Raw genomic sequence first — 27,817 nt, forward strand, 5'->3', positions numbered from 1 at the left:
AAAGTTGCCTGTTGAGCAAGGTGCTCCTGCTGCTCTTCTGCCAGAAATTGCTAGCGCTAGGTTTCTATTTATATAAACTTAGCAAAATTGCCCTACCCAGTTTCCAACAAAAGTCACTTAAAAATAATAAGTAAAAAATGTCAAAAATAGGGAAAATAGGTCTATGCACTGTAAAAATGCTCCTGACGGGTTCTGATGGAAATCTGATGGTCATGTTGTGTACAACCAGAGGATATGCATCTAATCTAAGTGTCTTGACATGCACAGTTTGCGAATAGACTCACAAAAGTGCCAGAACACTTCCTATTCTAGACTGACCTGACTGAACTGAACCCTGGTCATGCTGTAGCTTGTCCACGAACACTTAGGGTTGGATGTGTCAAGTGACATCCCCTCCTTTTCAAACTGAGGTACTGGTACCGAACTGTATGGCGTCGAGGGAGATCGCCAACAACATCCGGAGTCCTCGAAAGGACTCTTCGCCGGCCCACTCTAATGTGTAGGTCGTGCGATACTTGAACTTCATAAAGGTTTGCAAAGCTTGCTTCTTTGGGCCACACCGAAAGCGACAAAGTCTTCTGAGTCTCCTTCAATGCTTCAACTTTGTCTATGGACGTAGGTCCATCTTCTTCAAGAATCTCCGAGGCTGAAAATTCCCGAGACCACTTCCAACACAAGAACATGAACATAGCCATTCCATGTAAAGTGATTGGAAAAAATATCGTCTTCTCTGAAGACTGTAGATGCAATGTAGATGAATAAATAGACGGAGTGCCAACCCGTTCACCACACACACGCAAACAATGAGATCGAATCTTGTGTTTCTGATCTAAATCAATCAACTGTGGCAAAACACAATGGAAATGCCTAGGCTTGATGCTCTTTCTTGTGCTCTTCGACTAATGTGTCGTGCCAAGGAAGAGACATTGAATGTGACCTCCTAGAATGCAAACATTTCATCTTTTCATGAATAATCCGCATACATCCGTGCTCATTCATGAGTGAAACATGCTCAACGTACAATATGTCATGCCTAGGAAAAGGGATCACAAAAAGATGCTGACTAAAATACAGGAAACGATCACGAATGAAACACTTGAACACTGCATGCTGACTAATCATGAGAACACATAATACTTCCTGGGGGGTTTCTTTGGACCTAGGCTTAAGAGCCAAGATCGGTTTCTTCCTGATTGGTCGAATCTTCCTGTGTGGGTTCTTTGGACCTCGACTCGAGAGCCAAGATCGGTTCTTCGTGATTGATCGAATCTGCAATGAGGTTAGCTTCACTAGAAAAAGTATCAACTAACACATCATCCTTGTGAACAATCACATCATCTTCATGCAAATCATCATGCTCGTGAAAAGTCACATCTTGATCATCATGCAAATCATCATGCTTGTGAGAAATCACATCTTGATCATCGTGCAAATCATCATGCTTGTCATTCAAACCATCATGCAAATCGTGTGTGTCTTGCTTTGGAGAAGTAGACACTGAGAGAGTCTCCTTTTCCTGATTCTGTGCGAGTACGCCTGCACTTGAGAAAAGAGGCGCAACATCTCTAACATTCTTGCTATGTTCTCGCGATCAAATCTTGCTTGTCTTTCTTTGTTCTCGCGCTCGTGATCACGCTCTATGGCTTCCATTCTTGCGTCGTATTCACCATCTATGGCTTCCCTTCTTTCTTCGTAGTCACGATCTAGGGCTGCCCTTCTTTCTTCGTGTTCTAACTTCCTGTCCATAAACAACTACGGCAACTCCTTCATAGGAGTTAGTGCAATCCTTGGCGTAGATGGGAAAGGGGGAGGGTCAGAAAAACCTCCTGGTGATGAAAATCCTTCTTCGCCTCTCTCATGCTCATCACCTCCAAGAAAAATATCCATTCCGCTTCGAGTGAAGACCATCCACTGAAGTCGTGGGTTCTTGTGGGTTCTTGTGGTCTTGGGTTCTTAAGTTCACAAGGAACTCTGGTGTCACGTGACACATCCAACCCTATGTGTCCGTGGACAAGCTACAGCAGCACAAGGGTTCAGTCAGTCTGTATATAAGCAAACCTAGACTAGCACTAATTGGCAAAAGAGGCAACAGGAGCTACACCCCTCAACAGGTAACTTCTCAAGCAAGAACCCCTTGGGGGCGTTTTCCCTCAAGCAGTCAACATCAGCAGTAGCCTTTTTGTCATCAGCAAGCTTCATCGCCGGAGACCGTAGACCTAGCGTTTTGACCCCAAGCAGCATCGCCAGGCAGCCCCAACAGCTAGAGTTTTTGCAACAGTTGCATCGACAAGCAGATATGCAACCCTAGCGTTTTTGAAGTCCTAAGCCAGCAAGTGCCTAGCAAGATCAGCGATTTGCACCCTGCAACTTGCCTTTTTCAGCCAGTCATACCAGCAATTTTGCATCAACAGAATTCAGCCTACCAGCGTTTTGGACAACGTTTTTGGTGGCCATTGCATCAGCGTTTTTCAGCAACAAGCGACCAGCAAGAGTGGCATTTCTGGACAGCAGCAGAGCAGTGATTGTATGACAACAGTCCAACATTTTCAGCCATAAGAAAAACAGGGTTTGTTGCACACGAAGGCACAGTAGCAGGTAGCACCGTCGTCATCGTCGCCGTCGCCATAGAAGCATTCAGTTTTCAGCCATAGTCTCGTCCTCGTCGTCCACACCGTCGACATCGACATAGCCATTAAACTTGCATCAACATCATTGTATCAGATTGTGCAATCAGAGAGTGGGGCCTTCGGAGCAGGGTTTTACGTCTCTGGTGTCGTATTCTCTTCTCTCTCTATCTCTCAGTCTCATACACTTGCATGCACAATGTCCATTCACTTTGTTGTGATCATTGCACTCTCTCATTAAGAACGGAAGGCTCTCCCTTCCACAAGAACAAAAAGGAACCTTGAGCACATTTCGGAGCACTCATCGTGAGCAAAGTTCAAACACTCATTCCGCTGCACCTACATTGGTATCAGAGCTTTGGCAGTGTTTTGTATCACTCATGGAAAGAACCACAAGAATCACAAAAAAAAAAAAATGCTTGTTGCGGTCGCACGAACCCAAGTTTGCTTCGGCGTGTCGATTCCTAATCGTGTTTTTGAAGAGTGACAAGAATCCCAGGAAAGAAGGGCTTGTCCAGCCTCCCCTTGTGCCTCTTTTCACTCATTGAGAGGGGACCATGCACTTAGCGGCCGGCCAATCGACGTGAGGTGGGAAAAAGCAACCTTGGTGTGAGCGCAAGGCCGCCAAGGGGTGCGCCCGCGGAAAAGAGCAGAACTCGGGTGAAGAGAAGATCCTTCTGTAAAACAGATTGCAAGCAAAAGAAGACCCTCAAGAACCTCAAGAACCTCAAGACCTTCAAGAACCCAAGAACTCAAGACCCCCAAGAACCCAAGTTCCTCGTGAACTTAAGAACCCAAGACCACAAGGGCCCAAGACTTCACTGGATGGTCATCACTCGAAGCGGAATGGATACTTCACTTGGAGGTGATAAGCATGAGAGAGACGAAGAAGAATTTTCCCCACCAAGAGGTTTTTCCGACCCTCCCCCTTCCCCATCTACGTCAAGGATTGCACTAACTCCTATATAGAACGCGAAGCAAGACATGCAGAAAGAATGGCAGAAATGGAACGCAAACACCAGAAAGAAGAGCAAAAAGAGAAGCAGCAAGAAAGCAAGCCAAAGCAAGACAAGAACAGAGCGACCGACAAAACGAAAAGTTCTGACGACTCTTTTCTCAAGTTCAGGCACAAATGCAAGAGATTTGGGGAAAGGAGACTCTCTCGGTCTCTTCTTCTCCAAAGCATGACACACAGGATTTGCATGATTATGAGAAGCATGATGAGTTGATTGAAAATGATGAGCATGATGATTTGGATGTTAATGATAAGCATGATGATTTGCATGATCAAGATGTGATTTCTCACAAGCATGATGATTTGCATGAAGATGATGTGATTGTTCACAAGGAAGATGTGTTAGTTGATGCTTTTTCTAGCGAAGCTAACATCGTTACAGATTCGATCAATCACGAAGAATCGATCTTGGCTTTCGAGTCGAGGTCCACAGATCCCCCACAAGAAGATTCGATAGATCCTGAAGAACCGATCTTGGCTCTCGAGCCTCGGTCCAAAGAACCCTCACAAGAAGTATTATATGTTCGAATGATTGATACGCAGGCATTGTTCGAGTGTTTCATTCGTGATCGTTTCCTGTATTTTAGTCAACGTCTTTATGTGATCCCTTTTCCTAGGCATGACATATTCTACGTTGAGCACGTTTCACTCATGAATGAGCGCGTATGTATGCGGAAAAGCTGAAAAGTATGCATTCAAGGAAGTCACATTTAATGTCCCTTCCTTGGCGTGACACAATTGAGGAAAGAGCACATGAAAGTATGAGCACCAAACATTTCCGTTGTGAATTGCCACAGTTGATTGCTCTAGATCATAAGAGAAAGATCCGACCTCATTGTTTGCGTGTGTGTGGTGAACGGTTTGGCACTCTGTCTATTGGTTCATCTACATTGCATGCACAGTCTACTAGGACGACAAGATTTTTTCCATTCACTTTACATGGAATAGGTATGTTCATGGTTTTGTGTTGGAAATGGTTTCAGGAATTTTCAGCCATGGAGATTCTTGAAGAAGAAAGAAGCATGACACTCGACGAAGTTGAAGCATTGAAGGAGACACAGAAGAATTTGTCGCTTTCGGCGCGGCCCAAAGAAGCAAGCGTTGCAGACCTTTATGAACTTCAAGTACCGCACGACCTACACATCAGAGTGGGCCGGCGAAGAGTCCCTTCCAGGATTCTGGATGCTATTGGCGATCTTTCTCGACGCCATACAATTTGGTACCGGTACCTCACTTTGAAAAGGAGGGGATGTCACGTGACACATCCAACCCTGTGTCCGTGGACAAGCTACAACACGACAACGGTTCAGTCAATCCAGTCGGTCTAGATTTAGAAGTGATCTGGCACTTTTGTGAGTCTATTCGCAGACCGTGCATGTCCAGACACTTAGTGTAGATTCATATCCTCTGGTTGCAAACAGCATGATCATAAGCATTCCCATCAGAATCCTTCAGGCGAATTTTCCAGTGCATTTAGCCTATTTTCCCGATTTTTGATATTTTTCACTTATTATTTTTAGGTGACTTTTGTTGGAAAGTAGGTACGGCAAATTGAGTAAGTTTGTATATAAGCAAACCTAAACTAGCACTAATTGGCAAAAGAGGCAGCAAGAGCTACACCGCTCAACAGACAACTTCTCAAGCAAGAACCCCTTGGGGGCATTTTCTCTCAAGCAGTCAACATTAGCACTAGCGTTTTTGTCATCAGCAAGCTTCATCGCCGGAGACCATAGACCTAGCGTTTTGACCCCAAGCAGCATCGCAAGGCAGCCCCACCAGCTAGCGTTTGTCACGAGGACGTGGCAGTTATTAACCATGTCACAAAGATGTGGCAACTGCTAACCTTGGTTGTTGGTTTCTTTCCAATGGGGTATATTTTATTTGTTTTGAGACCCTCTTTTTGAAGTAGCAAACGGTCAGACATTGTATGGCCAATGTGAACGGTAGTTTCACCCACAGACGGGAAGTGGTCGGCACTGGAATTCGTATGGTAAGAGGATGTCTAGGCTCATAGCAAGATCATATAGGTCCCCCAGTCGCACTTAGCAAGTTGGTGGATACTAGGAAGTGAACTCAATAAAGACTTAAAGTCAAGGTGTGACTACCAACTGAAAGTATCCGATAGTTGAGCCACATGGCATTTTTGGATGCAGTCCCAATGAGGATAGATGGTCAGAAGACCAGTGGGTGCCCAACGGAAGCATCTCCTAAAATTTAGGGAACTGCTATTTTGGGCCGAGAAATGTGTTCGCGTCATTACCTCCGATATGACTAGGGGAACATTTTACAACTCTACCGCGAAGTCAACTAGGCAACCGGTCAGGATATTTTTAAGCGGCGAACCCGAAACGGGAAAATGCTTGAAAATGCCCCAAGTGGCAAATTCTCATGCACTTGCCTCTTGCAGAAAAATGGGCGCTGATTTTTAAGCTGGGAGAGGCCTCATTATGCAATCTGTCACACAGGTTAAGAGCTATGGAGTGCTTCCTTTCCCTCTTATGTCAGTGCAGTGCCAGCAGTGATGCCCTGCACGCTACGCACTGCCCTCTCTCTCCCCTACGAGCAGTATGTTATGCCCCACTAGTGGGCTTTTCATTTGACCAATGTACAGCTATGTGGGTTCATGCGTGATTGCCGAGGCAAGAGCCTCTTGCACAAGTACTGGATTAGCTAGCGGCTAATCCCCCGCAGGTACAGGTGAATTCGGAGAGGTTTCACGCCAGAAATCTCGTCCGATTCAAAGGGCAAGTAGCCCTACAGGTGTGGGAGCTCGAGGTCTTGCTACGGATGCGACCGCACGCGAAACGGAGGCCAAAACAGGGAATTACAGCCTGCTGTGTATTTTTGCAGGTTTAGGGTTTCAGCCCTAAAGGGACCCTAATACCCCCAGGAGGTACGGGGACACAAGGGGACCGCTGTACAGGTGAACTGGCGCATTTTCGGGGCAGAAAACAGAGAATTCAGCGTGCTGCAGATTCTCGCCAGGTTTTGCAAAGTGTCCGTATGCGTCGGGAAAGTCACCTATTGTGTGGGGATACTGACTGTGAAGCATCCTAGTACAGTTATGCTGCCGAAATCGGGCCAGAACAGGTGTTTCTTAGCCTAGATTGTGCGGGGCAGCTTGTGGGAGATCACACGTTTTATTCCCTTTGATAAAGAATAAAGAAATACCGAAAGGGGCGCCAATTTTGGGGCCTACAGGTTGTCGGTGTTTGCTCGGAGCATTCTAGCTTCCGAGCCGTGTGTATTCAAGTGTTAATTCCCGTCGCAGGTTCTCTTTGCAAAGTGCTCTGTGTGTGTGTGTTTAAAGTAAAGAATTTCGTGTGAAAGCCAATGCCTATCGCCCTACGGGCCGGTTTCATGGTTCCATCGCCGGGACATCAATCACTTTTTCCTTAAAGAGTGAGCCTGGATTGTTTTGGGATAAAGACACGGAGTGCAGGAACGCGGGGATTACACTATGGCCGACAAGGGGAAGGGAATTATGGAAGAGGGTTCCTCTTCAAAGGATAGGCAGGAGATTCCTATGGTTTTTGAGATTGGCGAGAGCTCACGGCCACGTCAGTCTGTACCTCATGTCAATGTGAATGTCCCTCCAGTAGTACAGGGCTTTATGACTGGGCAACTTGAGGATGATGCGTTCAAGACTGAGTTAGTTGCCGCAGTGAATGTCTTTTCGCAGCTGGTGCAGAATCCGAGGTTTATGGAATTCTTGCAAGCGCCACCAGTGCAACAGCAAAATAGGCAACTTATGCCGCATACGGAGCTTGTTGATGCTCAAGCCCAGGTACTTCATGTGGCGCAGGAGGTTCATGTGGCGCAGGAGGAAAGGGAACACTCTCATGTTGCGGAGTCGGGGGCTCCAAAGCAGGTTCCTCCCGTGCTTGAACAGGTGGCTAGAACGCCTATTCCACAGGTTATGCCAGTTCAGCCCGCCACCTTTCAGAGCCAGCATGCTGTCTTGAATGGACAGGGAGCTGGATATCAGGCAATGCACTCAGTTTTTCCACCACCCACGGTACATCCTGGGTATTTCGGGGGTGGATCAGTGTTCCAAAGTATGGCTAGTTATGCGCCTGCAAGTCAGCTGTACATGCCAGGAACAGTGTTCGGGGGTATGCAAGGCATCATGCCAAACCCCATGTATGGTAGTATCGGCATGCAGCAAGGTTTTCAGAGCAACCACGGCCAGTTTGGGGTGCCACAAGGTCATTTTGGCATGGCTGGTTTTTCTGGACAGCAGCCAGATATCGCACCTCTGACGCAAAATGTGAATGGCCAGCACGTGCCGATCATGCCTACTACAGTGCCCATGTTCCAGACCATTCCGTATGACAACTTGGGGGCACTAGAGAAGGCGAAGGCTTACAAAGAAGATGGTGCAGCGGTAAAGTTCAATACCTTCAGTGGTTTCGAATAAGACAAAGGCCCTCACTTTCCTCCAGCAGTTTGATACAGCTTATGCGGGAGGGAATTTTACAGAGGCCTCGAAGGTCAGGAAAGCTGCCACTTTCTTAAAGGACAATGCGCTTACATGGTGGACGACATTGTTAATGCAAGGACAGGCACCCGCCACTTGGGTTTACTTCAAGCAAATGTTTGCATCTGCCTGGCTATCAAATGAATTTAAAGCCGACGTCCTAACAAATTGGCACCAGCTTACTTCAGCTTCGTGCAAGAGCCTGCTGGAGTACAATAGGAGGTTTTGTAAAGCGTTACTGTCAGTGACCTCCTACAAATTTGTGCCACTGACAGAGCAGATAGAGAAGTATTGTTGTGGGCTGCCTAAAGGGCTTCACGATTACTGTACAAAGAACACAGTGGCTACCCTTACTCAGCTTATAGAAGTTGCGAACACTGGTCTTGCCTTGTTGAAAGGAGAGGACAGTGGATTTCCGAGAAGTGACAAAGGAGGGCAGCAAAAAAAAAAAAAAGCGAAGAAGCCCTTTGTGAAAACGGCTCCTGATGCGTCACAGGGGTCAGAAAAGGCCACCATAGACAAGGATTCAGCCGGGACTTCTGGAGCGCAGGCAAAGAAACAGAAAAGAAAGCCTTTTGTGCGCAAGTCGCTCGAGGAAAAGAAGGTCCTAATGGCTGAGAACAAATGCTTTATATGCGAGCAGCCTGGTCACTTTTCTATCAATTGTCCACAAAGGAAAAGGCCAGCTGACTCAAAGGATAAAGAAGACCAGAAAGGCAAGAAGCCTAAACCCACGGCAAGTTTAGTGCCGGACATGGTGGGTGATAGGCCCAGCACCGATGCCAGTGAGTTATGCAGGGCATGGGGTAAAGTTAGGGATCAGACGGCTCTCATCTTCTTTGATCCAGGTGCCAAAGCCAACTTTATCTCACCAGAGTTAGCTATGAAGCTGGGCATCAGAGCTGAAGAGATGGGGTACACAGCAGAGGCAGGGTTGGCATGTCCTAGCCACTCAGACTGTGTTACTCCTATCATTGGAAAACTGCGTCTGCATATTCAGTCGTATGTGGACACTGAAGAGTTTTACATCATGCCGATAGAAGGTTGTGACGCCTTGTTGGGGATCCCGTGGATGTTCCGAGTGCATGGAGTTTTGGATGCCTGATCACTATACAGCATAGGGGCAAAACTCACATCTTGGATGTAAAGCTTAAAGGAGAGTCAGTCCCTATTGTATCTGCTTCTGCTATCACTTCTGTAATAAAGAATCATCTTTCTCTGTACTTGATTTTTGCACGTGATGTCTCAGATAGTGATCAGTCAAATTTATCTGTGTTAGATAAAGAAAGGTCAGCATTTTTGCAAAAGTTTAGTGACTGTTTTTCAGATTCATTACCGTCGCAATTGCCGCCAGAGAGACCTGAGGACCATCGGATAGATTTGGTGGCAGGGTGTAGCCCACCAGATAGACCTCCCTACAGGGTTAGTGCGGCGTAGCAGAAAGAGATTATGGGCCAGGTTGAGGAGTTATTAGAGAAGGGGCTGATTCAGCCTAGTTCTTCACCCTTTTGCTCCCCAGTGCTCCTAGTGCAGAAGAAGGATGGCTCATGGCGCATGTGTATTGATTGCCGTGCGTTGAATAAGAATACCATCAAGAATAGGTTCCCTATTCCTAGAATTGATGATATTCTCGATCGTTTAGAGGGTGCTGCAATTTTCAGCAGGACAGACCTTAAGAGTGGGTACCATCAGATTCGTATAAGGCCAGAGGATGTGCACAAGACTGCGTTTAGAACGACATTTGGTCTTTATGAGTTTCTAGTGATGCCGTTTGGGCTAACAAATGCTCCTGCCACGTTCAACAGAATGATGGACCGGATTTTCCGCTCGCATCAACAGTTTGTTGGAACGTTCTTCCATGACATGATAGTGTATTCAAAGAATGAAGAGGAGCATAGGCGTCACTTGACCATTGTGTTCGAAGAGCTGCGCAGTCACAGGTTACTTGTCAATCCTAAGAAAAGTGAATTCTTCCTCGAAGAGATCCACTTTCTGGCCCACATAGTCTCAAAGGATGGTGTTAGAATGGATCCCGCAAAGGTCGAAGCTATCAAGACATGGCCAGACTTGAAGACTGTGCACGATGTCAGAAGCTTCTTGGGATTGTGTTCCTACTATAGAAGGTTTATCAGAAATTTTGCAGAGATAGCATCGCCTCTTCACGCGTTGCAAAAGAAAGAGGTCACTTTCAGATGGACCCAAAAAGAGATTTCAGCTTTTAGTCTCTTAAAGGAAAAGTTGACTTCAGATCCAGTTATTGTTTTGCCAGATCTCAGGAAGTCATTTGTGGTCCAGTGTGACGCGTGTGACAGTAGCATCGGAGCAATGCTAATGCAAGATGGGACGGGTAGTAGCTTATGAAAGCCGAATTTTCCAAGGGCCAGAGAGGACTATGCAAGTCTATGAGAAAGAGCTCTTGGCCGTGATTCATGCGCTTTCTAGCTGGAAGCACTACCTCATAGGTGTTGATTTTATTGTCCAAACAGATCATCAAACCTTGCGATACTTCTTCACACAGTCAAAGTTATCCGAAAAGCATATGCGATGGGCAAACATTCTTTCCATGTTCCACTTCCAGATTATGCATGTGGAAGGCAAGAAGAATGTTGTGGCTGATGCGTTATCAAGAAAGCCACAAATTTCAGCTGTGTCAATTCCTTATCATCATGAGTTAGATGACATGAAGGAATAGTATACTACTGATGAAGATTTTGCAAGGATCTTTGAACAGTTACAAGAGGGGCAACATCACGAGCACTACCTCCTCAGAGATGGTTTTATGATGATGCATGGCAGACTTTGTGTCACTAGGCCACTGCGACATAAGGTCATGGAAGAGAATCATGTCCCACCGTATGCAGGGCATCGTGGCATTGATGCAACAGTTAAGGCGGTAGAGACATTCTTCTATTGGCCTACCTTGAGGAGAGATGTGGATGCCTTTGTGCGAGCATGCATAGTTTGCCAAAAGGTCAAGTTTGACAGGCAAAAGGCACCAAGGTTGTTACAACCACTGCCGATTCCAGATAAGCCATGGGAAAGCATTGCTATGGACTTTATCTTTGATCTTCCAAGAACGCCAACAGGGAATGATGGTATATGGACCATTATCTGCAGGTTCAGCAAGCAGGCCCATTTTATCCCTGTCAGGAAGAAGATAAAATCTGATCAGATGGCACGCTTGTTCATGTACAATGTGTTTAAGTACCATGGTATGCCACAATCAATTATCAGTGATCGTGATCCTCGCATGACCAGTTTGTTCCCGAGAGGATTGTTTGAGAACATGGGCACTACGCTCAAATTCTCGTCTTCGTTTCATCCACAAACTGATGGACAGTCAGAAGAGGCTAATTCTACTGTCTTAGATCTGCTGAAATGCTACGTGTCAGATAATAAGGGCAAGTGGGAATAGTATTTGCCTATGCTTGAGTATGCGTACAATAATATGGTGCATTCGTCTACTGGCAAAGTACCTTTTGAGATTGTTGAAGGTGGCAAAAAGGTTCCTCCCATTTTGCATACAAAGGACTAGATCTTTGAGGCAGATTGATATGTTGAGAACATGGATGAGATGTATAAGAAGATTAAAGTTGCCTTGGAGAAAACTCAGGCAAAGCAGAAAAAGGTTGCTGATCGTCACCGTCGTGAATTGCTACTATCACCTGGTGATTGGGTTCTGTTAAGGTTCGAAAAGGCAAGGTTAAAGAAGATGAAGGGCAAGGAACGGCTGTTTCCTAAGCTCAGCATGCGTTACTATGGGCCTTTTCAAGTGCTTGACAAGATCAGCGATGTGGCTTACAGGCTGAAATTGCCTGATGCATGGAAGATTCATAATGCGTCTCACGTGAGTCTTCTAAGACCCTTCGTGGGTGATGTGCCAGAAGATATGCCAAATGAGGATCAGCCAGAAGTTGAGGAACTTGATGAGATCCTGGTACCTGAGCAAGTTTTGGCACATAAGGACAGAAAGGTTAAAGGACAAGTTGCAAGACGCTATTTGGTGAAGTTCAAGAACTATCCGCCTATGGATGCAAAGTGGATGGAAGAGCATGAACTGTCAGAGTCACCAAATGTATTGCAGCTTTACCTTGAAGCCTTTGGGTTACAGCCTACTTATGCCCCAACCCAACGTCTGCAAAGGAGGGGTAATGATAGAGCTAGTACATCAAATGTACATATGAATTCAGTGCCATTTCCACCAAAAGTATGAAGGTCTCATTAAGTCATTTGTATCTATGTATGTTACGACCTTTCTTGCGGATACATGTGATGATAAAAGAGTGTTAATAGAACAAGATCATAAGTGGCGTGTATTTATGGTATGCAATCGAGGACGTTTGCGATTTCAAGAGGGGGGTATGTCACGAGGACGTGGCAATTATTTAACCATGTCACAAAGATGTGGCGACTGCTAACCTTGGTTGTTGGTTTCTCTTTTTGAAGTAGCAAACGGTCGGACATTGTATGGTCAATGTGAACGGTAGTTTCACCCGCAAACGGGAAGTGCTCGGCACTGGAATTCGTATGGTAAGAGGATGTCTAGGCTCAGAGCAAGATCATATAGGTCCCCCCGTCGCACTTAGCAAGTTGGTGGATACTAGGAAGTGAACTCAATAAAGGCTTAAAGTCAAGGTGTGACTACCAACTGAAAGTATCCGATAGTTGGGCCACATGGCATTTTTGGATGCAGTCCCAATGAGGATAGATGGTCAGAAGACCAGTGGGTGCCCAACGGAAGCATCTCCTAAAATTTAGGGAACTGCTATTTTGGGCCGAGAAATGTGTTCGCGTCATTACCTCCGGTATGACTAGGGGAACATTTTACAACTCTGCCACGAAGTCAACTGGGCAACCGGTCAGGATATTTTTAAGCGGCGAACCCGAAACGGGAAAATGCTTGAAAATGCGCAAGGTGGCAAATTCTCATGCACTTGCCTCTTGCAGACAAATGGGCGCTGATTTTTAAGCTGGGAGAGGCCTCATTATGCAATCTGTCCCACAGGTTAAGAGCTATGGAGTGCTTCCTTTCCCTCTTATGTACAGTGCGGTGCCAGGAGTGATGCCATGCACGCTACGCACTACCCTCTCTCTCCCCTACGAGCAGTATGTTATGCCCCACTAGTGGGCTTTTCATTTGACCAATGTACAGTTATGTGGGTTCATGCGCGATTGCCGAGGCAAGAGCCTCTTGCACAAGTACTGGATTAGCTAGCGGCTAATCCCCCGCAGGTACAGGTGAATTCGGAGAGGTTTCACGCCAGAAATCTCGTCCGATTCAAAGGGCAAGTAGCCCTACAGGTGCGGGAGCTCGAGGTCTTGCTACGGATGCGACCGGCACACAAAACGGAGCCCAAAACAGGGAATTACAGCCTGCTGTGTAATTTTGCAGCTTTAGGGTTTCGGCCTTAAACGGACCCTAATACCCCCAAGAGGTACGGGGACGCAAGGGGACCGCTGTACAGGTGAACTGGCGCATTTTCGGGGCAGAAAACAGAGAATTCAGCGTGCTGCAGATTCTCGCCAGGTTTTGCAAAGTGTCCGTATGCGTCGGGAAAGTCACCTATTGTGTGGGGATACTGACTGTGAAGCATCCTAGTACAGTTATGCTGCCGAAATCGGGCCAGAACAGGTGTTTCTTAGCCTAGATTGTGCGGGGCAGCTTGTGGGAGATCACAGGTTTTATTCCCTTTGATAAAGAATAAAGAAATACCGAAAGGGGCGCCAATTTTGGGGCCTACAGGTTGTCGGTGTTTGCTCGGAGCATTCTAGCTTCCGAGCCATGTGTATTCAAGTGTTAATTCCCGTCGCAGGTTCTCTTTGCAAAGTGCTCTGTGTGTGTGTGTTTAAAGTAAAGAATTTCGGGTGAAAGCCAACGCCCGGGCCGGTTTCAGCGTTTTTGCAACAGTTGCATCGACAAGCAGATATGCAGCCCTAGCGTTTTTGAAGTCCTCAGCCAGTAACTGCCCAGCAAGATCAGCGATTTGCACCCCTGCAACTTGCGTTTTTCAGCCAGTCATACCAGCGTTTTTGCATCAACAAAATTCAGCCTACCAGCGTTTTTGGTGGCCATTGCATCAGCATTTTTCAGCAACAAGTGACCAGCAAGAGCGGCGTTTCTGGAAGCACCAGAGCAGTGATTGTATGACAACAGTCCAACATTTTCAGCCATAAGAAAAAAGTTTGTTGCACACGAAGGCCCAGTACCAGGTAGCACCGTCGTCATCGTCGCCGTCGCCATAGAAGCATTCAGTTTTCAGCCATAGTCTCATCCTCATCGTCCACACCGTCGACATTGACATAGCCATTAGACTTGCATCAGCATCATTGTATCAGATTGTGCAATCAAAGGATGGGGCCTTCGGAGGAGGGTTTTACGTCGTCTCTGGTGTCGTATTCTCTTCTCTCTCTATCTCTCAGTCTCATGCACTTGCACGCACAGTGTCCATTCACTTTGTTGTGATCATTGCACTCTTTCATTAAGAATGGAAGGCTCTCCCTTCCACAAGAACAAAAAGGAACCTTGAGCACAGTTCGGAGCACTCATCTTGAGCAAAGTTCAAACATTCATTCCGCTGCACCTTACATTTGGGTTCTTGGGGGTCTTGGTTCTTGGGGTTCTTGAGTTCTTGAGTTTCTTGCGGGTCTTGAGGTTCTTGAGGTTCTTGGGTTCTTCTTTCGCTTGCAATCTGTGTTAGAGAAGGATCTTCTCTTCACCCGAGTTCTGCTCTTTCCGCGGGCGCACCCCTTGGCGGCCTTGTGCTCACACCAAGGTTGCTTTTTCCCACCTCACGCCGATTGGCCGGCCGCTAAGTGCACGGTCCGCTCTCAATGAGTGAAAAGAGAAACAAGGGTAGGCTGGACAAGCCCTTCTTTCTTGGGTTTCCTGTCACTCTTCAAAAACACGATTAGGAATCGACGCGCCCAAGTGAACTTGGGTTCGTGCGACCTCAACAAGCAAAAAAAAATTATGTGCTTCTTGTGGTTCTTTCCTTGAGTGATACAGAACACTGCCAAAGCTCTGATACCAATGTAAGGTGCAGCGGAAGTGAATGTTGAACTTTGCTCAAGATGAGTGCTCCGAACTGTGCTCAAGGTTCCTTTTTTCTTATGAAAGGAAGAGCCTTCCGTTCTTTAATGAGAGAGTGCAATGGACACAAACAAAGTGGTGAACACTGTGAATGAAGGTGCTGAGACTGAGAGATAGAGAGAGAAGAATATGACACCAGAATGTTGTCAAACTCTCCTCCGAAGGCCCCCCTCTCTATGGCGAGTGCGGTCTACTTATGATTGCATAAATCTCTACAATGCTTGGACTTGCCGACGATGAGGACGACGACAAGACGGGCTGAAATCTGAAAATGTTAATGGCTGAAATTTGCAAATCTTTATCTGCTGAATTCTAACTCTATGTCGGTGACAATGACGATGGCGACGACGCGCTGAAAATGCACATGCTCAAATCTACGTTTTCCGGGCTGAATTTGCAAACTTCGCGGGATCTGACCGTGCGGCGAGGATCTGCTGTGGGAAGGGTGAGATCTGCGAGGTTGGGGGGTTCTACTGCAGAGTCTGATTGCTGAAAACTGAAAACGTTGGTGCTACTGCTGCTTCTGTCGCGAAGATCTGCAAAAACGCTAGGTCTCGGGCTGATCCAAAACGCTAGGCTGATTTGGGGTTCTGCGGTGGAAATCTGCTAACGCTAGGGCCGATCTGTTGTTGTGGGGAATTCTGTTAACGCTAGGGCTGATCTGCTGTCTACTGTCGCCGTGAATCTGCAAGTGCAAAAACGCTGGCTGATCTGTGGCAAAAACGCTAAATGCTGAAAACCCTAGAGTTGTCGCGGGGTCGGTCTTGCTGAGAAGTTGCCTGTTGAGCAAGGTGCTCGTGCTGCCTCTTCTGCCAAAAATTGCTAGCGCTAGATTTCTATTTATAAAAACTTGGCAAAATTGCCCTACCCAGTTTCCAACAAAAGTCACTTAAAAATAATAAGTAAAAAATGTCAAAAATAGGGAAAATAGGTCTATGCACTATAAAAATGCTCCTGATGGGTTCTTATGAAAATCTGATGGTCATGCTGTGTACAACCAGAGGATATGCATCTAATCTAAGTGTCTGAACATGCACGGTCTGCGAACAGACTCACAAAAGTGCCAGAACACTTCCTATTCTAGATTGACTTGACTGAATTGAACCCTGGTCATGCTGTAGCTTGTCCACGGACACAAAGGGTTGGATGTGTCACGTGACACCAACTGTGGTAGAGCAATTGGGAAGCTTGCAAAGTGGAGAGGTCGTGGTAGTGTACTTTTGTAAAGCAATAAAGAAAGAAATACCAAGGGCACCAAACTTTGGGGCCAGTGCATCTGGAAGCAGAATTCCTCCACTTCGTGTCAACTCTCCTCTTCTCTCTCGTCTCTTTTCAAGTTTAGTTCTCAAAGTTTCTGTTCTGTGTTGCTATTGATTTCTCACTTGGGTGTCCAAACTTGTTAAAGTGGTATCAGAGCTCAGACAATTCTTCTTCTACGGAGGATCCGATTCTTTTTCTGCAGCACACACGGGTTCTAGCAGTGAATCCGACAAAGACGACACCCCTCCGATCACGCGTGTGCGGAAAATCCCAACGGGAAAACGGAGGGAACCAGCCGAGATCCCAACTTGAGCAAACCTACTTCCGAGGAATCGAGAGAAGATCCTGGCAAGTTTTGGGCGGAGGATCTCGACAAAACGGAGTACTAACATCAACTCCAGGTTGACACGTGTGCAAAGAGAATGATCAAGATCGATTTTCAATTAGGCTAGCACATGTGTTCGTTTCGAGGATGACTCCACTTCTTCTTCACCTTCAAAGAGTTCTGAGAGTTCCTCTTTCCCTAGTTCCAGTTAGAACTCTCTTTCTCTAGTTCCAGTTAGGATGAGAAAAGGCAAAAGAAGCAGAGAAAGACCAAGAAAAGCAAATCCAAGCAAGAGTCTAGAAAGCACAGAAAGCAGTCTAGCACTCCAAACGAGTAGACCTCATCCTCTTCCAAGAGTTCAGAGAGTGGTACCCACCCTTTTGGTACCATTTAGTAAGAAACAGAATCACCTATTGAGAGCCACTCAATACGACAATTTTGAGAAGAAGAAAAAGAGGACAAAAGAGTTCAAGGATAGGGATCAAGCAATAAAGTTTTGACACTTTTGGCTTCAAGGATTCCCGTTGAGCTTTTGCTTACATTCAGCAATTTGACACTGGCTTTTCTAGCGCTAACTTTTTTGAAGCCTCCACAATACGAAATGTTGGAATTAGGGTTGCAAGGAGACACACATAACTTGGAGAAGATGAAGAAGCTCAAAGCACACAATAGAGTGTATTGCTTAGTGCACAATAGAAAGATAAGTCACCCCTAGAATGATGGACATATACACAATGCACGGGGGGAAAATCTCCTAGTGAGGGGAAAAATGCCCCTGCTTAGATGGCATAGTGATAATGCACCTCAATGTGCTTTGTGCAAGCATGAAAAACTAGGTTCCTCGCAACTGCCAATGCACTCTGACTGTCAGTGTAGATGATGTTGGCAGTGTCATGTTCAACACCCAAATCAGCCATAAGGCTTCTGAGCCATATACACACTCAACCATAGCAGTGATGACTGCCCTATATTCAGCTTCACAACTGGAAGTGGCCACAGTAGGTTGCTTCTTGCTCAACCATGATATGCATGAACTGCCAAGAATAAAACAGAAACCACTTGTGGACACTCGCATGTCATAACATAAAGCCCAATCCGAGTCCGAAAAAGCATGTAAATCAGGCGGCAATGATCCCCCTTGGGATAAAATCAGCCAAGATGTAAAGTGTCACTCAAGTAGCAACAAATCCTCTTAACAACCTGCCAATGCTTAGAGCCTGGGCTATGCATAAATCTGCTAACCTGTGACACTGCAAACTGAATATCTGGCCACGCATAAATAAGGCATCCAACAGCAGTTTGATAAAGAGTGACATCGGCAGGATCACCAACATCATGAAGACTTAATTTCAAACCTATTTCCATTGGAGTAGCAATAGGTCTACAGTCTTTAAGGTCAAACTTACATAGCAATGTCTTTATATAGCATGTTTGACACAAGGCAATACAACCATCACACTGCTTACACTATATGCCCAAGTAATAATACAAAAGCCCCAAGTCTTACAACTTGAAAGTAGCATTCAAATCAGCCTTGAATTCAGTAATGTGTCTCTCATTCGAACAGTAATCAGCAAATCATCTACATATAGAACGACGATGAGAAATACATCACCCTCACGCTTGACATACAAAGTGCTTTCTGTCGGACTGTTACGAAAGCCTCGTTTAACTAAATGAGTGTCAGCTTTCTCATACCAAGCACAAGGAGACTGCTTCAACTCATACAAAGCTTTCTTACAATTGCACGCTTTATTTTCTTGTCCTTTCTTGACAAAACCGCAAGGCTGCGTTACATAAACTTCCTCAAATATATTACCATTGATGTACATCCCATCCAAAGTGAGTTGCCGATGCACATAGAAATAATCTATGCCTTTCTGCTGTGCATAACCTTTTGCAACAAGTCGAGCCTGTAGCGATCAATCTCACCATCCAACTTACGTTTTAACATGTAAACCCACTTCGTACCAATGGCCTTTTTGCTAGGAGGCAAGTCACATAAAGTTCATGTGTCATTTTTTATAAGTGCATCATATTCTAATTGCATGGAAACCATCCAAATTTCTCAATTATGTCCTTCATCAAAAGAAGAACATAAACTAGATAGTAGAAACAGCCACAGCAAACAATCAGGATTCTAACGTATAAGATGCATGGCAAGAACCTAAACGAGTACGATTAGACATAGGTGCATCCAATTTACTGTCATGCAAAGTATACACCAGCCATTCTGGCATACCTCTAGCCTCCTCATTCTCAGCCCTTTCCACATCAAGTACATCATCTACATCTGCATCGATAATAGGCTGATCCGTAACATTTTCAGAAACCCCCACACTTTACATTTGGCTAATTTGAATTTACATTCAAGTTTCCACCATTAAAAAGAGGTAACAAAGTGTCATAAATGTCTTGTGAGCTTACATTACTATCTCTAGTACATGATAACAAAGGCTGAACAAAATCTTCCACAAACACGACATCTCATGAAACTAAGATACGTTTTGTTTGTGGATAGTATTACATGTAACTTTTGCTTTCAGTACTGTAAGCAACAAAGATGCATTTAATAGCCTTATCATCCGATTTTTGTGCTACGTTTGTGACACCAAAACATAAGCTAAACAGCTAAAAACGTGCATGTGATCAATAGATGGCTTCTTATCATGCCATGCTTCACAAGGAGTGCAAAGCTTCCGTAGGACACCTCTTAAGTATGTAAGTAGCACACATGATGGCCTCGAGCCAAAACGAATGTGGCAAAGCTTGACTCTTGACTATACATCGTGCAATCTCCGTAAGCAACCTGTTTTTCCTTTCAGCAACACCATTTTGTTGAGGTGTATACAACACTGTACATTGGTGTTTTATCCCACAATTAGCCAGAAATGCAATAAACTCATGAGACATATGCTCCCCCCCTCGATCTAAACGGAGCCATAGCCCGAAATTGCTAGAAGCACATGAACACTTCAGACTTAGCTTTAAGGGGATAGACCCATGCATACCAAGAGTAATCATCAAAGAAAGTCACGAAGTATAGATAATTGCCTAAGGACGGAGTTTGCACAGGCCCACAAACATCACTATGCACAAGTTGCAATATGCATGTAGCCCTTATTGAACCATCCTTTGGAAATTTCGAACACTCCCTCACGAATGTACAATGAGAACATGGGGGAAAATCCCATAACAAACTACACGAAACATCTTGGGATAAAGATACTTTAACCAAGTAGTGAAGTGTAGCTATCTGGGTAGTGATCAAGTCTACACAAATCTCCCCAAAGCTTTGTCCACCTCAGGCGATGTAGCGAAAACCACTAAGTCTAGTGTTGTCTAACTAATATAAAGCATCCGTTGTATGACCCTCCTGTAGCAACGCAAAAAATCCAAGGGACTATGAAACCCCTGGGCCGTGCCTCTAGAATCATCCGCATCCATTCTAACATTTCCTGATGATGTACTCTAAAGAAGGATGCAAATCTACGGCACAACCAAATTGTACGAGAGGTAGGGGAGACCCAGTCATTGTCCACCTCAAAGGCCAAGGGAAGGTACCAATATGTACATCTCTCTGACCAAACCAACTTCCCTAAGCCTCTCTAAACTGGCTCTCAAAAAAATCTACAAACTGTTTGGTATCCATAAAGTTGATTTACCCAAGGATGTGCAACTTTGTCCATGCTAGAGCGGAGATGTCATCAGGCACACTTTCGAGAGCCCCACATCAAGGGGTCGCTATTTGATACATTAGTCACCCCAACCCTAATGTACGCGGTAGCAGTGTGGGCACCCGGGTTGACAGATGACCAGTGGGCACGGATCGAGAGACCACATGTCTATATGATCTCACGCTCGTTTCGAGGCAAGCACACACTGCCATAGGACATTATCAAGGCAAAGCTTGCTCCCCTCCCCCCCCCCGCCCCCCGGTGCGTAGTGGAGGCACTCTTCCAAACGTTTTGCTTTATCCAAAGAGTGAGAGAGCTCCTTGCTGTGACAGACTCACCCGACGAGCATATGAGTCGGCTACACAGCTAGCAGAGTCTGTGTATGACAAAGCATGGTACACACAGGTTAGAGCATGGTTCGAAGCACATGGCCTTGATCTTGAGAGCTTGCCACCTTTCCACGATGACCCCAACTCACCAAAGGTTCATCTCCCACATAGGGAGAGAAACATAGTGCTTCGACATGATCTCTTGCAACTATATATCAGACAGACGTGGATCACATCTCCCCTTCAACGAAAGATGTCACACAATAGAGATCATTTCCTTACTATACTCGAGGACGGGTTCATACAGCGACCACACTATATGAACACGTACATACCACAACTCACGGGTGGTGATCCGTCAGCTCAGAGTAGCATCACAGACTGGAGATCAAGGTGGAGTGAGCTCATGACATCAAACATTCCCAAGGAGGAGACAATGAGGTAGAGAGTGAGAAGCATTTTGTTTGCAGATGCAGAGCTTATGATGATATTAGAGGCAAATATGAGTCACTATTCACGGGGCAGCCTACCCTCCGCGAGCTCATCTTCTCCAGAGATCAGAGACAAATGGGGCGCTACCTGCTAGAGATATAGAGGCACAAAGATACACTTATGCAGCCACCTAAGGGAGACAGTCACAGCTTACAGCTTTTTTCCATAGGACAGCACCCCTCCACTCCCAAATCCGCCGAGGGGAGTGACTCTCTAGCAGGCTGAGACGAGCCAGGCCAAACGACGCCCGCATGTTACTAGTAATCTTCACAGAGGACTCAGTTGCCATTCGGGATAATGACGCCGGTAAGGAGCTTAGAGGGGGCACAATGGAGTATGGTCTCTACAAGCTTCGGGGCCCAAGCTCCCTGTTAGAGTGTGCAGTGGAGGAAACACAAACACGCAAGAACTAGAGAGAGAGAGAGAGAGAGAGAGAGAGATTTTTCAACGTCTAAGTGAGGCCGAAGTTAGGCTATGAGACAAATCAATAATATATGTGTGTATGTCCTCCATCTATCGGAAAAGACAAAACAATCCAAATTGGTACAAAATAAAGAGAAAACCTTGGTGTATGTGTGATTAACGCTCAGATCGCAAATTTATTCTTGTAAAATTTGCAAATGATTACATCGGTTGGTATGGGATGAATAGGGGGCCTCGTAACACATCATCCACCACCAGGGTTTTCTAATCTACTCACAAACATTCAAATCCCAAGAAACGCTGCAACACCTATGCCCACCTAGCCAGACACGTAGTCGGACACCATTGGTTTTAAAGCCAATTGTTTTCACGGTTCCTAATTCCAAACTTTTAGGGTACCCAAAACTAGCTACGTGATCGTGGTCAGGGTTTTTGTGGACAACTTTAACCATAGTTGTACGAAAATTGACCACTAAATTACTAATTCAATCCCATTCAAAACTGTACCAACTATTGAGAGAGAAGGCCTACGCTTATACTAAAACGAGCCAACTACCACTCTCAATTCAATTCAAACACTTTTGAAAGACCCAACTATGAAATTTAAGAACATCAATAGCCCTTGACGGATAAAATAAATTGACTTGCTGCTAACTGAAATCTTGGTTCTATTATGGTGATTGACAAAGTATAAATACTAATGTGTTGATTGATACACACAGAACATAGCATCCAGCCTACACAAAATTAACTTTATGAGACGAAACCCCCAATGAACCGTTTGTGAATGCACAAAAGCCAGTAACTAGCAAGATTAAATGTGCATGGCAGCATAAGGAAGTACTCACTTACATAAAAAGAGAAGTTTTCAGCAAGTCCTAGGGCATTAATGAGGCCAATGCATTGATGTTCAGCACCAGGAGCACCATTGCCAATGACGACAGCGCGGCGTACAACACAGGTGATTCCCCGATCGAAGATCTCGGGCATGCTAGTCACGTTGCTACTCGGAGGCTCCGGCAACTTGATAGCCCTCATTGGGCTCTTCTCATCCTGCTCTCTCTCTCTCTCTCACACACACACAACCACACACACTCACAAGCAGGTTCACCCGAGGCAAGTTTCTGCACTTGCGAGCGGTGAAATGGCCACGACAGCTCTGTTCGGTCCCCTTTTTCTCCAGCTTTTGTATGAACGAATTGCTTTGCTAGACGAAAGGCTCCACACCGCCCCGAGAACCAAGTACTGTTACTTATTTCTAATAATATCATTTTTGAAATCACGGGAAAAACTTTCAAAAAGCGGGGATCTTTGTATTACAAGGCTTTCACACCACGCATTTTGTAACCCACCTTTACCAAACAAGGCCGACACTAATGCGCAGACGGCGGCACTGTCTGCTGTTAGAGAGAGAGAGAGAGAGAGAGAGAGAGAGAGAGGGAGAGAGAGATCTCTTGACTGCGCTGATCGGTCGAGCAGAGCAGAGAAACACACACACACACAGACTGCTTTGAATGGCAGAGTGAGAAAAATAATATATTTTTACTAGGAAACCTAAAAAGAGCCTAAAAAATGTGTACACAATTTGATAGGCACCACGCCTATATCACTGCTTGCTTGCCAATAAGGCATCTGATGGAGACATATGTTGGCACTGCCTTTCGACTTGATCGGGGAAGAGGGGGAGAGAGAGAGAGAGAGAAGGGGAAGAAGAACATGAGAGATTATAGATTTGAAGAGTGGGGGTACGTGGATGTGTGCGGATGCGGTGTGTGCGTGTAAGAAGGAGAGACCAGATGTTGTGTGGGTGGAGTAGGGCTCAGAATGAGCAACTCCTTATTGTTGTATATATGTACACACAATAAGGTGAGCATTGGACAAGCATCCATAGCCTAGACGATCGAGCAAGGCACAGACGCCTTTACCCCAACAATCTCCCACTTAAAGCTGAATGTGTCGTTAAGTGGGTCCTACTAGCTAAATTACTAGTACGTACAAAAAAGTAGGTAAGAGACTCTCTCAACCTTCATCCACTGGCTTGCTCGATCGATTTACATGCAGTCGTATCGGCTCTAGTGATAGGCGAGCGTGCTTATCTTGAAAACTGAGTGAAAACTCGAAAAATCTCACCAATACCTCCTAGAGCATACAGACACTCAGTGTCTCGGTAAACAGATCTACAAATGCTATACATAAAATGCCAAAACCCTGGCAAACAAGCTCACTCCTAAACGAGCGGCTCTATGGACATGTACTTGTCCAAAAAAGTTGTAAACATGTGAACCTGCTATCTGCGAGTTGTACCTAGCTCAAACTATATCTGCATATGCATACATAGCATGAAACTGCACAAAACCATGCTAAAAAGGTGCTCTCTAGAATGCCCCACACAATCATACATAGTCTGCACTGCAAGAAAGCCCAACCTGTGAGCAAAACTGCTTGGAATCCGGCACACTACCTCATCGATCGAAAAACGTCGATCGAAAACCAAGCGCAAAGCATCAATCAACCAATTGCATGTGGTCGAAATTGCCGTCCGAGAGCCACACTCATGGGTGAAACTGCTCCAAAATGGGTTGTCGGAGCCGCTATGTGTCAGTATGTGATGTTGAAGCTGAAAATTGGGAGTATCGTCGAAGCTGGAAACTGGAGAGTATCGTTGAAGCCGAAACATTGTGGAGACTACATCGGAGCCAAGCCACTCCGGATGGGGGGTAGAGGAGAGTCGATGTTGTTCTCTTGATGTGTTGAGGTCGAAAAGCCGAGGGTGTCGGGGGATGTCCATCGTCAGAGAAAATCGGCTCTAAAATGGTCAAGGGAAGAAAGTCGTTGGCCAGGCTACACCGCACGAGAGTCGAAAATTGTTGGAATTAGGGTTGCAGAGAAACGCACACAGCTTGGAGAAGATGAAGGAAGCTCAAGGAACACAACTAAGAGTATATTACTTAGTGTGCAATGGGAAAATAGATAGCCCTAGAGTGTGTTACCATATACATGTGGTAGTGATGTGTGTGAACACACTAGGACCGTCGGGGCATTTTTTCCCTCTTTAGGAGGTTTTTTCCCCCGTGCATTGTACATACGCCCATCACTCTAGGGCTATCTATCTTTCCATTGCACACTAAGTAACACACTCTCTATTGTGTGCCTTGAGCTTCCTTCGTCTTCTCCAAGCTGTGTGTGTTTCTCTGCAACCCTAATTCCAACAATTGGTATCAGAGCAGGTCACGTCCTCCCAGGCTTAGTCGCCAGCTGCTCCAGCACACGCCTGCTCACTTTCTCCGATTTCAGTGAGCTTTGGCAAGCGTTCGCAGGTCGACAAATATTTTGGGAGGACTTGTAGAGCTTGACCTGCTCAGAATTTTGATTTGGGCTCATTTCAGCCTCCGTTTCTACTGCAAGCAGTACTGCACAGGCTATTTCGTCATTTTGTGCAGAATTTCTGTTAGTGCCGTTTTCTGCATAACTGGTGCCTTATAGTCTTCTACGGTTTGTGCTATATAGCACAGGTTGTTCCTGCTCCGTTTCTCCTATTTTTGGGCAGTTTTCACATCAGGTGTAGCATTTACCATGGCTAACAACAACAACACAGATGTGTTCAAGATGTTTGCTGCTGAGGACAGGTTGGATGGGGACAACTACCCTATGTGGGCTTATATGATGCAACATGTTCTTGTGTCAAAGGGTGTCTGTAACATTGTGCAGGGCATTGATGTACGTCCTCGTTCTGAGGATGTAGGCGATGTTGAGGATGTTGCAGGTCTTGCTGCAAGGATTGCAGTTGTTAGAGTTGTTTTTCCTACAACAGAACAAGCTCGTTGGGATGTAAGGATGTGCAGGCTCATACATTGATTGTGTTGTCTGTGAAGCGCACCATTGTTCCTCACATCCGTTCAGCAAAATCTGCAAAACAGGCTTGGGATATTCTAGCAGGTCTTTATGCAAGCCGCAATGAGGCTAAAATTGCTTTGCTGCGTAAAGAGCTGGAGTCGAAGATTATGCATGAGGAAGATGATATGGACACTTTCCTTGCTAGTTTCAAGGATATCAATGAGCAACTTATTTCTGCAGGTGAAGTTATTTTCAGACAGTTCCCTTGTGCAGACTATTCTTGATGCCTTACCAGATTCTTACCAGACTTTTGCTAGTACTTGGAGACTTATGACCCAAGGAAATCCAGAAGTTGTCAAGTTTGATGCATTATGCACATTGCTGTTGGGTGCAAGAGTCACTTTCCAGAAAAAACAGGACTGGACAGCGTGCAGTTGAACAGGATTTTATTGCTTCTCAAAGAAAGGGTGGTAACAGCAATGCAGCCACTTCTTATGGTTCTGCTGCGAGTGGCAAAAATTCTATTCCGAATGCTTCTGCTGGCAGCAATTCGTCTGGAAATTCTAGTGATAAGGAAAAAAAGAAGATGTGTTGCCATTATTGTAAAGCCAATGATCACTTGATCAAGTCGTGCCCTAAGTTGAAGGCCAAAGGGGCTAAGAAGAAAGAGGGTGGTTCCACTGCAAATGCTGGTTCCACTACAAATGCAGCCATTGTTGAGTCTTCTGTGAAAGGAGACCATGTTGCTAATGTTGATGCAGAATGGGCTTTTAGCGCAGAGTGCACTTACAATCCTGTTGTCCATGATGCATGCTTGTCAGTTGTTGCTGCAGATTCACATGTGTGGTATTTCGACAGTGGTGCTACAAAGCACATTACCTCACATCGTGAATTGTTTACCTCTCTCAAGTCTGTCCCTCATGGGAATTCAGTCACTGGTGCCAACAACGCCTCTTATCCAGTTCAGGGAGTTGGAAAGATTGTGCTCATTGTGCTGCTAATGGCAGTTCCTTCACACTTGTTGATGCACTTTATGTACGTGGAATCAAGAAGAATCTCTTGTCTGTATCCGCACTTGCTAGACTTGGACTTGTAGTCAAATTTGTGGATGACAGATGTACAGTTCATGATCTCAGTTTTGGTGATGAAATTGTTGCATCTGGGCTTTTGTGTAGTGGGCTGTATAAGCTCACTTTGTATGACAAGTGTGGACAAAATTTTGCAAATGCTGTTGCAGATTCAAGGGCTATTTTAGATGCAAAACTTTGGCATGCACGTTTTGGTCATCTGAATTTTGCCAGTTTGCTGTGTTTGCAGAAATCTGATATGGTTGCTTCTTTGCCGCCTCTTGAAGCACTTGTCAAACATGTTTGTGAAGGTTGTATTTTGGGTAAGATGCAGCATTCTAAATTTCCAAAGGATGGTTCAGTTCGGGCCACATGCAGGTTGCAACATGTGCATAGTGATGTTTGTGGGCCCATGCAAACTCCGTCCTTGGGAAATTACATGTACTTCGTGACTTTCATTGATGATTACTCCAGGCATGCATGGGTATTTCCGCTTAAAGCGAAGTCCGAAGTTTTATGTGCTTCAAACAATTTCTCGCTATGGCTGAAAATGTCTCGAAATGTACTATGAGCACCCTCCGTTCCGATCGAGGCGAGGAGTATATGTCTCATGAATTTAATACATTTGTGGCTAGTCGTGGGATAAAACACCAATGTACAGTGCCTTATACACCTCAGCAAAATGGTGTTGCTGAGAGGAAAAACAGGTCACTGATGGAAATGGAACGATGTATGGCTTTGCGGTTTATTACTCCATATGAAGCATGGCATGATAGAAAGCCTTCTCTTGAGCACATGAGTATTTTTGGCTGTTTGGCATATGCTTTGGTGCCACAAGTGCAGCGCAAAAAATTGGATAATAAGGCTGTCATATGTATTTTTATTTGTTATAGTGTTGAAAGCAAAGGTTACAGGTTGTATCATCCACAAACAAAACGTATTCTAGTTTCTCGGGATGTAGTGTTTGTGGAAGATTTTGTTCAGCCCTTGCTGTCATGTACTAGAGACAGTAATGTAAGCTCACAAGACATTTATGACACTTTGTTGCCTCTTTTCAGTGGTGGGAATACGAATGTAAGTTCCAATGAGGCAAATGTACAACCTATGGGGGTTTCTGAAAATGTTTTAGATCAGCCTATTACTGATGCAGATGTACATGATGTACTTGATGAGGAAAGCGCTAAAAATGAGCAGGCTAGAG

At 45.3% G+C, this 27,817-nt stretch overlaps 1 protein-coding gene across 1 annotated transcript in view; it reads right to left on the bottom strand.

Annotated features, from left to right (window-relative positions):
* Positions 1 to 22,950, bottom strand: part of ELM1 (fission ELM1-like protein (DUF1022)) — a 52,645-nt gene extending 29,695 nt beyond the window's left edge. Inside the window, exon 1 of the mRNA XM_086525097.1 lies at positions 22,568 to 22,950. Coding sequence (XP_086381223.1) covers positions 22,568 to 22,753 — 186 coding nt within the window. The 5' untranslated portion in view covers positions 22,754 to 22,950. The remainder of the gene's footprint in view (positions 1 to 22,567) is intronic.
* Between the last annotated feature and the right edge of the window lie 4,867 nt (positions 22,951 to 27,817).

Source organism: Adiantum capillus-veneris, chromosome 12 (genome assembly GCF_014529385.1).
Source record: "Adiantum capillus-veneris isolate H3 chromosome 12, ASM1452938v2, whole genome shotgun sequence".
NCBI classification, from domain to species: domain Eukaryota; kingdom Viridiplantae; phylum Streptophyta; class Polypodiopsida; order Polypodiales; family Pteridaceae; genus Adiantum; species Adiantum capillus-veneris.